This window comes from Rhipicephalus sanguineus, chromosome 1 (assembly GCF_013339695.2).
Source record: "Rhipicephalus sanguineus isolate Rsan-2018 chromosome 1, BIME_Rsan_1.4, whole genome shotgun sequence".
Lineage (NCBI taxonomy): Eukaryota > Metazoa > Arthropoda > Arachnida > Ixodida > Ixodidae > Rhipicephalus > Rhipicephalus sanguineus.
In genome coordinates this window covers 148,868,713-148,881,939 of record NC_051176.1, presented here as the reverse complement: position 1 = coordinate 148,881,939, position 13,227 = coordinate 148,868,713, and the positions used below count along the sequence as shown (strand labels likewise).

General features: G+C 44.6%; 1 protein-coding gene across 2 annotated transcripts in view; it reads left to right on the top strand.

Annotated features, from left to right (window-relative positions):
- LOC119400087 (uncharacterized) overlaps positions 1-13,227 on the top strand; it is a 36,482-nt gene that overhangs the window by 1,655 nt on the left and 21,600 nt on the right. For both annotated transcript variants that reach the window (XM_037667046.2, XM_037667028.2), the window contains exons 3-6: positions 731-793; positions 6,726-6,983; positions 7,385-7,417; positions 7,505-7,616. In XM_037667046.2, the coding sequence (XP_037522974.1) occupies positions 731-793; positions 6,726-6,983; positions 7,385-7,417; positions 7,505-7,616 (466 nt within the window). The remainder of the gene's footprint in view (positions 1-730; positions 794-6,725; positions 6,984-7,384; positions 7,418-7,504; positions 7,617-13,227) is intronic.

Sequence of the window (13,227 nt, the reverse complement as noted above, 5' to 3'; positions counted from 1 at the left end):
TTAAATATAACTAATTCAAAAGACTTTCCTCTTCTGCTCACACAAGTGGATATCACTTAACCTGCGTGCTGCTTGCAGTCCCCAGGTGTCATTGCTGTTATGAAGGGTTGCCACTACAACAGTTGGTAGTGCCGTTGTAGTGTACAGTCGTGCGCAGTATGACTTGCAACATGGGAGCGGTTGGCCTCACGAGCTTGAGAATGTTGTGCATGACTTCAACTTGCCCTCACATCCACAACTAAATGATATTTTCTTTTATGGGAGCATCCCTTAATGAAAGAACAGTGTTTAGTTGTGGAAATAAGGGCTAGTGAAAGCCGTGGGTGATCTTGGAGATTGTGAGGCCACGCGCTCCCGCGTTGCAAGTCATATTGAGCGCAACTGTACCTTCTATTTAATCAGCCTTTCTTGGTCGTCTCTTGTTGCTAGCTGGGTGCATGAGCCTAGTTGCTGCAAACTACGGTGCCCTGGTATGAGCAAACTCCTTTTAAGCATCTGCAGTTGTCACCGGTGGTTTCCAAAATAAAACATTTTGCTTGGAAACATTCAGTAACAAGTACAATAGAAAGGCATCATTGTTGAAATTTGTTGCATTTTTGCTGTATTGAAAGGATATGAAATTGAGCTTCCTTAGAAAACATAAATGCAAGTTTTCAGCAAATTATGGCTAGTGGTACTACAACAGTGTGGGAGGTACCTTTGTTCTGATGCTGGGCCACTGTCATTGCAGCACCTGTGTCTGCTGAGGCAACCAAGCAGGAGACTGAGCAGTCTACTGAAGCAAAGGATGAAGGTACTACTGTTGTGACGTGCTATGCTATTGTGCGGGCCCTGTCTGTTTTAAAGTTTTAGCATCAAATGCCAGATTCTGGGAGCTTGCTTGCAATTCTCTTGTAGAAGTAAGTATAATTGAGGCAGAACTAATTTAAAAGGAATAAGATTATGGTCATGTGCTATCACAGCTTGGTTTTTTTTTTAACCATACGGTCAGAGGCCTGGCTGCAGCAATGTCACCAACATGTAGAACAAATGCGTTGCAGTATTTCACACGATCACAAAAAAAAATGGTGTCAACTTCATAATGCTGTTCATGTGATGCCACATGGACAAACTTAATGTCATTTGCCTTAATGTCACGACATTCAACAGTGCTCATGTCAGAAGTTGTACTTCCTCACATCAGCATTGCAACAGCTTCAACATGACAGGCACCATGTTCGTACTGGGCTTCGGATTGGACATACAATGGCCGGCGTTGCTTTGGAAAGTTGCAGCATTCTAAAAGACAGCAGCAAAGTCTAGTTAACAGAGTAGTTTGCTTATTATTATATTTTACTAGCCTTGAAGGCAGTCTAAACTTGTAAATGACTGTTCATTATTATTACTTTTATTAAATCCTGAGCAAGCCGTAGAAATATGCAAATATTTCTTATATGAAAATATTTCAAATATTTTATATAACAAATATGAAAATATTTTCCCTTCTCAAGCCACAGCAGTGCACATTGCATATGCCCTCAAGATATTCTGAACCCAGCGAAAAAAATCTTTTAAAGATGCAGACAGTAGGAGCGAAATTTCACTGTTAGCCTTGTGATTTTCAGAGTGACTTCTAGCAGTGATGGAAGTGCTGGTCCAAACTGCTCCAAAAGAGAAATGCTGCTCCATGCTGCTCCAAACTGTAATTTTTGTTAGGAACTGCTCCGAACCTGCTCCGAAATGGGGCTGGGAAACTGAAAACAATGAACTTTAACCACGTGACCATCCAGCGAGCCTAAACGAAACCAAAAACAAGCTGTATACTATCATCCTAGTATGACAGTGTGCTGGTTGTATACTAGCTGCATACTATCATATTGACAATGCCACAAGTACTCTGGCATTATATATCTGATTTAGCTTTATGTTTGTACCTGACAAGTGTGTCAGATTAGTTCGATATCATACCGATTACTAACTGCTGCTGTGACAACTGTAATATGTGGCTGTTTGCATTTATCGCTTTATCAGATAAGGCTCATTTATGCCACAAGAACTGGCATTCGAATTGTATAGCTCATCCCGCTTTATTTTTAATTTCAATGCAGGCTATTTTGGTGAAATCTGAAAATAATAGATTGCTTTGATCTTGTACCGATTGTAAACTGCTGCTTTGGCGGCAGTTATATGTGAATGTGGTTACTCTTATAATTTTGTGCTCAAATTTATCGCTTTTATATCACTTATGCCGCAAACGCTGCTATTTTAACTATATATAGCTAATCTTACTTAGTATTCAGTGACCATCCATCTGCGTAATTATTTGTTCCTTGCAATTTGCAGTGATTATTGTATGTGCAATGTTTAATACCAAATATTTATATTTATGGAACGCATTAATGGTGCTTTATACTCCAGGAGTGGTTTAGAATATTTTGCCATCTGCTCCGAAAACACCAATAGCTGCTCCAAATGAGCATTTTTTCTGCTCCGGAATCTGCTCCAAAAAGCAAAATGTCGCTTCCATCACTGTTCTAGTAATATGTTCTGGAAATGAAGGACCTTTGCAGTAGAGCACTGCACAAGCCCGGGCCGGCCCGAAAGCCCGGGCCGGGCCGTCCGAAGCGTTTTCCGGTGGGCCCGGGCTGGGCTCAAGCTTGAAAGGGCCGGGCCCGGGCTTGAGGCTTCGGGCCGGGCCGGACTCGTGCCGGGCCGGTCTTTTATTCGAGGTTGACATATACGATACATTTCATTTATATTCCTTGGTACTATGTGCCAAAACCACGATATGATTACGAGGCACGCCGTAGTGGCACCGGATCAATTTCGACCACCTCGAGTTCTCTAACGTGCACCTAAAGATAAGTATATACACGGGTGTTCTTGCATTTCGCCCGCACCAAATTGCGGCCGCCGTGGCCGCGGGAATCGCACCCGCGTCCTAGGACTTAACAGCGAAACAGCTTAACCACTGAGCTACCACTGTGGGCAAAGCAACATTTCGATGCATGTACACACCGGATTTTCCGTCCGATCGCCCGCTACAAGGTGCACGGCATCATTAACCCTTTGAGGGTCGAATTTTTTCGCGAAATCCAGTCCAAAAATGTGTAATTTTTTTATTGCTGAAATAAATTCTTCAGACGATTCTATTTAGGAAAAAAATTGTCTAAAATTTTTTTTCGTGACCGTAAAGTGACAAAAAAAATCAGTTTTGTTGTTACATACATATGGTTTATTCGTAGTAAAATCAAGCAGAATCCTCAAAAAAAAAGCTTCACAGTTTTTTATGAATAAAAATTATGCATTGTATTAACCATAGCTCACAAACATACAAAAATAAGCGCACCAGAGTACGTTTCCGGTTAAAAACGCTCGTGCTCTAACACTAAAAACTTTTCAGCGTGTGATAGTCTTTGAAGCATGGCTCCCCGCGCACGCGTTTCAGATGTCGCTCCTTGATCGTCATCGGAGTCTGAACTCGTCAAAAAATCCTCGTCTGACGAACTGAAATCCAATGAATCAGATTCTGATCGGCAATTGGGGAATAGTCCGCATCGGAAGAATCGCTGCTCGACTCACCGGCAGCAGCGCAACCGACGCGCGCTTCCATAGCGTGAGCGAACTGCGTCAGTGAGAGCACGGAAGAAAACTATAGTTCTGCGCCCCCCGTCCGGAAAGCAAAACGAGTGAAAAAGCTACAGTAATACTTTGTCTTATCGCCAACAAGACGTAGTTAGTTTTTCCGAGAACCCAAAACAGGAAACGCAATCATGGCGGCGTCGTTTGTGTAATTTAGCGCCGCACGGAAACAGATGTAATCGCGCGCCGGGGTGCAATAAATGAGAGAGTAACAAGCGGTCACCCTTTGAGAGATTAGAAACCAAACAGCCATCAGCATTGCGGGCGCAATAAGCGAAAATCACCCGAAGGACGAAACCGAAACGAGCCGGACCGCGTGCGCGCGTTCTGATGAGAGACTACAAACCGCCGCGCCTCTTTAGAAAGAAAAAGAAAAAAAAGACTGAGAGACATTGGCGCATTAAAAAAAGTTACACGTATTCCCGAAGCGTGGCAGCACATTCCAAGCAAGAGAAATGGGAGAAGGCGCGCGTTTGAAACCAAACCGCGCCGCTGGCGCTCTCGGTTGCGCAAGCGATAGCCGGCACGCGGCGCGCCATTTTGCGAAGCATAAAAAAAGCAACAACGGAGAGACATCGGCGCATGAAAAAAAATTCCACGTATTCCCGAAGCGTGGCAGCACATGACAAGCAAGAGAAATCATCTAAAAAGGCGCGCACTTTAAACCAGCTGCACCGCGAACGTGCTCGGATGGGCAAGCGATAGGCGGCGCGCCGTTTTGGGAAGCGAAAAAAAAAAAGATACAACGGAGAGACATCGGCGCATGAAAAAAATTCCACGTATTCCCGAAGTGTGGAAGCACAGGCCAAGCAAGAGAAATGATCGAACACTGCGCGCATTTTAAAAATAAACGCTATGCCGTACATGTACGACGAAAACCCTTTGGTACCAGGAAGCTCCTGCCGTACATGTACGGCGAAAACCCTGAAGGGGTTAATAATCATCATCAACAACTAATATCCTCTAGCGAACCCGGGTCGGGCCTGGTCATGAACAAGCGCGCCCTGGATTAGTTTAGTAATGAACGCCCGGGCCCGGGCTTGGAACGATGGGGCTGGGCTCGGGCTGGGTTCAGTCATGTACGCCCGGGCTGGGCCCGCGCTTGGAACCACGGGCCCGGGCTGGGCTCGGGCTTCATAAAGCGGGCCGGGCCAGGGCCGTAAAATCCGGCCCGTGCAGTGCTCTACTTTGCAGTTCCTGTGTAGAACCTGTGCTCTTGTTACGAATGCAAGTGCTATTTAGACGCAATTTTTTGTTATAGCTTGCGCTGGTTGACTTGAGAACCCTGATTTATAGCCACTTCATTTTGCTATTTGGCACCTGAAACATTTTTCAGGGAAAATTTCTCACACATTTATTGCATAAAATTTAGCATTAGTTTACTGCATTGTAAGTACTGTACACATTTGTTTTAATTTTTGTAATATGATTCTAATTGAGCATTGGGTATTTCAGGACATTTTCACTCAAGTTGTGTTATACATAGAAATTGCTACATTGTTCACAAATTTGCCTATTTGCAGACATGTTTGTTATTAGGGTTGTCTGCTGGTCTTGTTTTGTGGGTCATGATTACAGTGTGAAGCTGAAGCGGGTGCATAGAAAAGAAAAAAAAAACACATCACTGGACTTCTGACTGAAGTTCTATGATATTCTATTCTGGGGGAGGGGGGGGGGGTAGTGTAACTAAAGTTCTATTATGTAGATACCTGCCACACGTCAGTAAAAACAAAACAAAAACATTGCCATCACACCCCAATCCTTATTTTGGCATGTGTTTAGCATGGGATCTGTACAGATGCTTTAGAATATCTGTTCCTTGTTGGTGAAATGGACTGGAAGTTCACTGGTACATAATTGTACTCCTGAATTTCTGTTATATAAAGCCATGCATCTCTTGCTAGTCTTCTGTGCTCTCTTCCCACTATCTAAGCATGCACAAAGTCTGAGCTGCATCCACACTTCTGTAATTTATCAGATCTCTTGTGGTTCGTTTTACATTGGCCAAACAGGGCAGTGCACCTGGGAGTGCATGCATGAGCACCAAAACCTGATTGCAAGGGGTACAGAGGGGAACTTTTGTTGCAAAAAGTGTAGCATTATCCTGTTAGTTTCTTTTTCTATGTGCTTGTGTCTTCACCTGTTTGAACCTTCATCTTGTTTGTATTTTCAAGAAAAATGATTTGCACATAGACATTTACAGATTTTATGAACTTTCTGTAAATCTTTGTTCAAATTTAACATTTTTATCAGCCTTGTCTGCATGTGTAGTAGAAGTTTGAGGTGCATCACTTTTATTATATCATAATAAAAGAATTTCAAAACTTTATGGCTTTGGAACCTGGCTTTCTGGCTTTAGAAGATTTATTACTGATGGGTAGTGGCCCATGGTAGGTAATTCTCTTAGCTCAGAGGATCAGACTTCATGCAGTTCTTATATTTTTCTTCTAATGCATTGAATGTCAAGGTGCAAATGAAATGTGAAACTTCGATGGATGCACAGTTGCGATATATTTGCATTGTCTTGTACAAATTGATTGTTAATGGGCTGGTGCCATGTCATCTTAAGCAATTCTTATTTATTTTGCTGTTAATGAAGAAAGCCCAAGTACGTTTTCATTTCAACTGAGATTAAAAATAAGTTTATAGGCCCCCAGAAAGACGGTTGCTGGCAGTCGCCCTGCGAGTAAGGATGTGTAGTGAGCACATGTCGGATTCTAGTAAGTTGTAAAATAACGGAACATGAGCAATGATATTGCATCAAATTTTGCCAGAAGCTTGGAGATACCAAAGTGGAAACCATTGGAAAAATTCAACGGGCTTTCGGTGACAATGCCACGAGCGCCTCTCAAATAAAGGAGTGGTACAACTGCTTGAAAGATTGCTGCACATCAGTGAACAGCGAACGGTGTTCAGGCAGACCCTCAGCTAAACGAAATGAGGATATTGTTTAGCAAGTACAGACTTTTGTCAGTACATTCTCCTAGCAGTCTGAGAACTTGTGAATGAGATTGGGGTAAGCATTGGATAAGTGCAGTTTTTTGTGATGCTCTGAGGATACCTGCTGTGCAGTGCCTCAGCATAGTCTGTGTAATGCCTAACAGGTGCTGCTGAAGGAGCTGGAGAAGTTCAAGAGGTCAGGAGACGAGCATCGAACCGTGCTAATGGGCGTGTGAGTGAAGGCAGCCTTGGTGGCCGTCCTAAGCGACGCAAACCCAGAAAAGAGGGGGAGAGCCACAGCCAGAGTGAGCCTGAGGGCACTGATCGGGAAGGAGGAACTCCATCACGGGGTGGGACTCGACCCTACCAGCGACGAACGCCTAGGGACCGTTCAGACACAAGGCCACGTGTTGATGTTGATGGTATGTCTTGCTTGGACACCCTCCTTGTATTTTGCAGTTGACTATGTTTGCATGCTGCTGTACAGGTGCAGAATAATACAAGCAGACAGCACTGTGCTAGCCTTCGTACTTCTATTGTAGCAGCACGGAGTGAGTGCCTTTCATGAAGAGCATGAAAAAATGTGTCTGTCGTTGATTGTGGTTATTTTTACTATTTAAGCTTATAGTGTTATAGAGCCCTTATAGTGCTGTATAGTGCTGAACTGACCATTCAGTACTATAAATTGAATTTGGGTTTTAGCACTCTGATTTTTAGATTTAGTTGCAAATATTGGCTATACCACATAGGTAATTGCTCTTGTCTCCATATTATTTTGCTGTCCTTTATATAACATATTCACATGCTTTCTTTCCTTTTCCAGAAAGCATCCCCGAGTCTCATCGTTACGTGTGGGGTGAGAGATTTTTCATTATGGCTTGTCAACACTGTTTTGTGTACAGATGAGTCTCATCAGCTTCCTCCTCCTCTGCCTCCTCTGCAGCAGATGACATGTGCAAGCGTTCATTGTACATTGGGAACATGTCAAGCCAAGTGACCAAGGATGAAGTTCGTGCCTTGTCAGATGCCATCCGCAGTGTCCGCTTTGTAAACAGGTACGCTTCTACTTCTTTCTTCAAGTGCTCAGCAAAATAGGTCTGTAGTACAGTACAGTATCTTGCCTTGTTGCGTAAAACAAGGAAAATTTTTGTGGGCAGCATGCCTGCTTCCTTAACTTCGAAGGAGAAAAGACCCCTTGTTCTTCATTGACATGGAGGAAGGAAAGGTTACGAGAGAGCGGCCCCAGCCAAACACTAAAGTGGAGTGAAAGTGTCTTTTTTTTTTTTTTTTTTCAAATGATTACTGGGATTGCTTGGCATTTCCACAGCAGCTGTGCTAGAGGCACTGCCACTCCTTGGGGCTTCCAGAAAAATGGGATAGCTTTTTTCCCAGGATTTTCAGGCCGCATGTTCTTTTGATGACACAAGCTGTGTTTGTGGCGTGATGTGCAAGCTTGCAAATTGTCTGCGAGTGTGGGTGTCACTGGGCAACATTGTGCACTCTCATGTGATCACAGCATGGGTGTTTTCTGCCTTCTTGAAAGGGACAGGGAGATATTCGGGGGTGCATCTGCTTTATCAAAATTTGCAGAAGTTTCGTAGGGCCCTTTCTGACGTGTGTCAGCAGCACTTACTATCAGCATATTGTTGCTATGAAAATTCGAAGCTCTTGCCCATCTGCTGTGGATGAGCTGATTAGAGAAGCAGAGGAAAATGCCCCACCAAGATGGCTGCTCTTCCGGTTTCAAAAGTCGTTTAGGGTTCTCCTATTGTTTCTTTCCTCCATGTTGAGTGGTCCACTACAGTCGTGCAGTTTTCTGGCATCTGTTGCTGCTTTAATTCAGTGTAATAGGACATCAATCAGGAAAGCATGAAGTATAAAATGAATTCAGCATTGACAGTGACTTTAATTTGTTAACTTTTCTTTGATAAGTGCATGGTAAGTTAAGTGCAATTGATGATGTACTTTTCTCTTGTCAGTTGTACATGGCAACTGGTGAGTTCTTGGGAAATGCTTTTCTTGTCAGTCTTCAGTGTTTAGTTCTGCATGTCCTTTTCCACGTTAGCACCCTGTACTAGCTGAAGCACTTGGCACGTCTTTATCTTCCATGCATTTCTTGCTGTCTTGCCATTACATTGCTGAATTTTAGAACTTACACTTGCAGTACTAAAACGAATTATACGTGGTCTTTTTTAGTTTGCTGAACTTTACAATTAGCATCGTTAAATCCGGTGATGTGATAGCTCTGCCAAACTGCTCCAGAAGACCAATCCTGATACACCCTGCTACATTTTCACTATTCTGCACCAAAATTGCACCAAACTGATTGTTCTCATATTTTGAAAATGAAAGTAATCTCTCGAGGTCGGAACCCCGTAGCATGCGCCTAGCCTCACGTGCACAAATCCCGCTTCAGTGGCTGCGAGTACGCGTAGATAACTCTTTCGTTACCACGAGAAAATGGTTATTTTTCATATGTCTCTGGAAGAAAGTTTTGACCAGTTTGAAAAGTACTCCAGCATACATTGCAGCATACCAAATTATGCGTAATGAAATGGTCTTTCAAAAAAAAAAAATACAAGTTGTAAAGCAACAAATATTGTGGAATGTAAAAAATTTCAAAGTGTAACTTTTTGTTGCCAGCTGATAAACAGAGCAATAAAGTACACTGTAAGTCGATTCCAGATATATCGAACTCGGATATATAGAATTATTGGCTATATCAAACAGTTAAAATTTTCTTGAATTTCGCATGCAAAAGTATGGGGCTGCTGCGCATGTATATCGAACTCCCTCACAGCGAAACATCCGCTATATCGAACGCTGCGCCGCGCCGAAGCCCAGAAAGTGCGTTTTTCCAAACAAATATTGATCATTTTTCGGCCGCATTCTAACAAGTTCCGATCCCTTGTCGGGCGCAGGTGTCAAAAAGGCGGTGTTCTTCCATTGCGTTGATTTAGTTCGTTGTGCAGCGCTTGTCAGTGCACCAGTATATTTGATGCACGATCCGCAGGTCTTAACGCGCGGCCATAGGGCTGGTGCCAAGGCATGGGAATCTCTAAACCCCGTAATACTTTCTTTTCCACATCAGCAGACATCTTGTGTGTAGGTATCCTTCGGGGTGTGGTTATGGCTAAAGCCTTGCTCAAGGTGTGGCTGCACATATTTGTTTCGTATGTGTATGTGTGTGATGTCCGCAACCTCTAGCGCAAGTACAGTAAAAGCTCGTTCGGATTTCTAGGGACTGGAAAAAATGTCCGAATTAACCGAATGTCCGAATTATCGAATGGTCGAAATAAACACAATAAATGCAAGAGTTTTTTCAACATACCTTTACTTTACAAAGTAATCGCGGATGCGTGTCTGTTTTCGAGCAGAAATTCACGCGGACGCAATTTTTCTGACCCTTTCAAGGTGCTCAGCAGCTCGCATGCTGTCTGCAGTGCCAAAACAAAATTCAAGGACGACGAGGGCCTCCGCGACTTCCTTCACAGTTGGGGGGGGGGGGGGGGGTGGCTCATGGTGTGGCTGTTCCTCTTCAGGCTCTTCGTTCTCGGATTCGTTGCCATGCATCACTCCCTTGACGATTTGCGCATCAGACAGCCGGCAGTGGCAACGCCATCATCAATGCCGATATAATCCTCTAGTGTCACTGCATCAGGCATAACACTTCCGAAATCCTGCCCATCGTCGGCACCGTCGTCCGGTGACACTTCGGCATCGCTGGAGTCGGGTACAACAAAGCCACTGTGCCTGAAACAGTTGGCAATGGCGTGCGCAGACGTGTTCTGCCACACATACGCAAGAATGCTAACTGCGCTCAGGAGACTCGCGTCGTATTGTTTGCCGACGTCATTGCACAGGAGCGACTTCTTGTCGGCACAGCCCATTTTTCAGGGCACGCAAAATTTCTACTTTGGTGGTGAAGTCCTTGGCCTCGTACTTGGGCCGCTTCACCGGCATTGCCATCGGCGGAGAGTGCGTTCACACGAAAAGTCAGCACTAAAGCACCAGCAACAATCAAGCTAAAGGAGCCGTACTGAATCGTTCCTCGATAAAACGGCGTTCAACCAGTCTCAAGTCAAGCCAAGTCGACAATTGACGTCCATGGCGATGCTGCGTTTGAGCTTCACTTTTGTTCCGAATTGTTCTTTTTTCGTTTTCGAGCCTCGCCAGCGGCCCGAAAGTCGCCGAATTATCCGATTTGCGGTCAAATCTGTCCGAAATAACGAGCGCCCAGTCTCATAGTGTGATGCGTATACAATCGTTCCCGGATATATCGAACTCGAAGGGGATCGCGAAATAGTTCGATATATCGATAATTCGAAATATGCGTATTTAAGGCTTTAATTAAAGCACTGCAGGCCTCGACACAGTTTTCTGAAATCGTGAAAAGCGCGAACATGGCGATTCGCTCACATATGCTAAAGAACAAGGCGAGAACTTCTTTTGCAAGTTCGCGCACTTTATTTCGCATGAAAAAAGTCCGTCAACTTGTCTTGCTTCTTGCGCTCCGTGAATTCATCAAGTCATCGTCAATATTATATAAGCTTTCCAAATAAGTAAATTCAGCACCTTCCGCCACAACAGCGGTGATCGACGCTGAACGCTGATGCGAGCTCTGTAGCGCGGTAAAGGGTTTAGCGGTGGCAGCGGCGGCTGGCATCTTCAAACCGCACGGGTCCATTTCCGCAGCACCGGCAACGTCAGCTATGATCTCGGCATCGATGCAGTGTGAAACAGCTACGTCATTATCTGCACCGATGAAGTCACTCGCTGTGCTCCCGTCCAATACGGCGCCCGGATACGCTAAGTCGCAAAATTCACTGACGCACCGTACGCCGTAGTCGGCGGTCATGACGCGCCCGAAATCGTCACCTGGCACCAAGGCCCGTAAGGAAACAGTGCACATCGGTGCTTTACTTGACGTCGTTTCAAGCACCGGTCATCATTTTTATCGCTACGAGCGGGACAATGTTTAGTTCGACTCCCGAATGACGATTTATCAAGAACAAAGCGCGACGTACACACAGTACACATTCTGCAAGAGACAACGCTGCAGCATAGAATAAAGGCTGCACCGCTGCACGAAGAAACATTGCTGCATGCATTGCTGCACCGTCGACATGTTGGCGATACCGATGGCACTTGTGGCTTTGCAGAGGGCAGCCGCTACTTTGGCGAGAAATGCGAAAAAAAAAAGCGTAGCCTCTGAGATGGGCGTTTTAAAATCGAAAACACTAAAAATACGTCACGAGGTTGCAGATATCGAAGGCCATGCTTTGCAGGCCCGCATGCTATCGTGCGCGAAGAGACAAGGAAGGGAATGCAAACATTACAACAAGGCTGCGAAGTCACTTCGAATTCTCATTTTGGTGCCCTCGGCAATATGCCTCTTTGAAAAACACTAGCCCATGCATTAAAACCTGCGAACCGCGCGTCAAATATACCGGTGAACTGACAAGCGCTGCGCAACGAACTAGAGCAACGCAATTTCGTCACCTGCGCGCGACGAGGGATTGGAACTTATAAGAACGCGGCCGAAAAATGATCAATAGTTGTTAGGAAAAATGCACTTTCTGGGCTTCGGCGCGGAGAAGCGTTCGATATAGCGGATGTTTCGCTGTGCGGGAGTTTGATATACGTGCACACCAACCCCATACTTTTGCATGGGAAATTCAAGGGGATTTCTCAACTGTTTGATATAGCCAATAATTCGATATATCCGAGTTCGATATATCCGGGATCGACTGTATTTACAGGGACCAGATGACGTGTCCGAATGAACCGATTTTCTTAATTAACGAGAGTCGAATTAACGAGCTTTTACTGTACATACTCGTAGGTTATTTGCCTTTGTGTAGTCTGTCGGGTAACGAGGGTCACTAGCCGGGGGTAGTTAGTAGGTGTGTTGAGGCCACAGCAGAGATGTCTCTCGGGGGGCTTCTTAAATGCGAAGCTTTCTTAGCGAATCAAAGGAAGTTTGACAGTTTCTATCTATATCTAGCTGCCTATGTCTCGGCGTTCGTTCTCATAATCATCACCTTACCTTGGTGTATTCCAAAATTAACATCAGAGGACATGAGTGAATGGTGACAATGATTAACAGCAACTTCACATTCCAGTTCTGGGACAGCGGGTATGCGCCACACGCGATTTACAGCCAGTCAACCCATGAGCGGCAAGAATAGACTTTGGAAATCTTAGCGTGGTAGCATTAAGAGAGTGTGAAAAGTCCCGATGGACGCAAAGAACAAAAATCAGGGTTCGAGCCGGAATTGAACCCAGACATTCTGCATGGCAGTCAAGTATTCTACCACAGAGTGCTCGTGCTTGAAACTGCTTGAGAAAAAGCCCTTATGTAGGCGTCATGCAGGGGTGAGGTTGCTGTGCATATTGTGCATTGTTGATACGATTCCGTTTTTCTGTGCCAAGATGTTCCAAAAGCATAAAAATTGCAAGAATTCCGCCGAATTGTTTGAAAACAACCCCAAAAGCAAGAATTTTGATCCCCTCGGCAGCTTCAGCGGGGAAAAAAGGCAGAGTTGACATGATTTTCCAAGCAGCGCCAGGGATCAGGAAAATGAGACTTGCGCAGAACACAGACGTGCCCAAGTGTGTTTCTTCTACGCACCTTAATCTCCTCTGGATTGTTCTAAATATGCG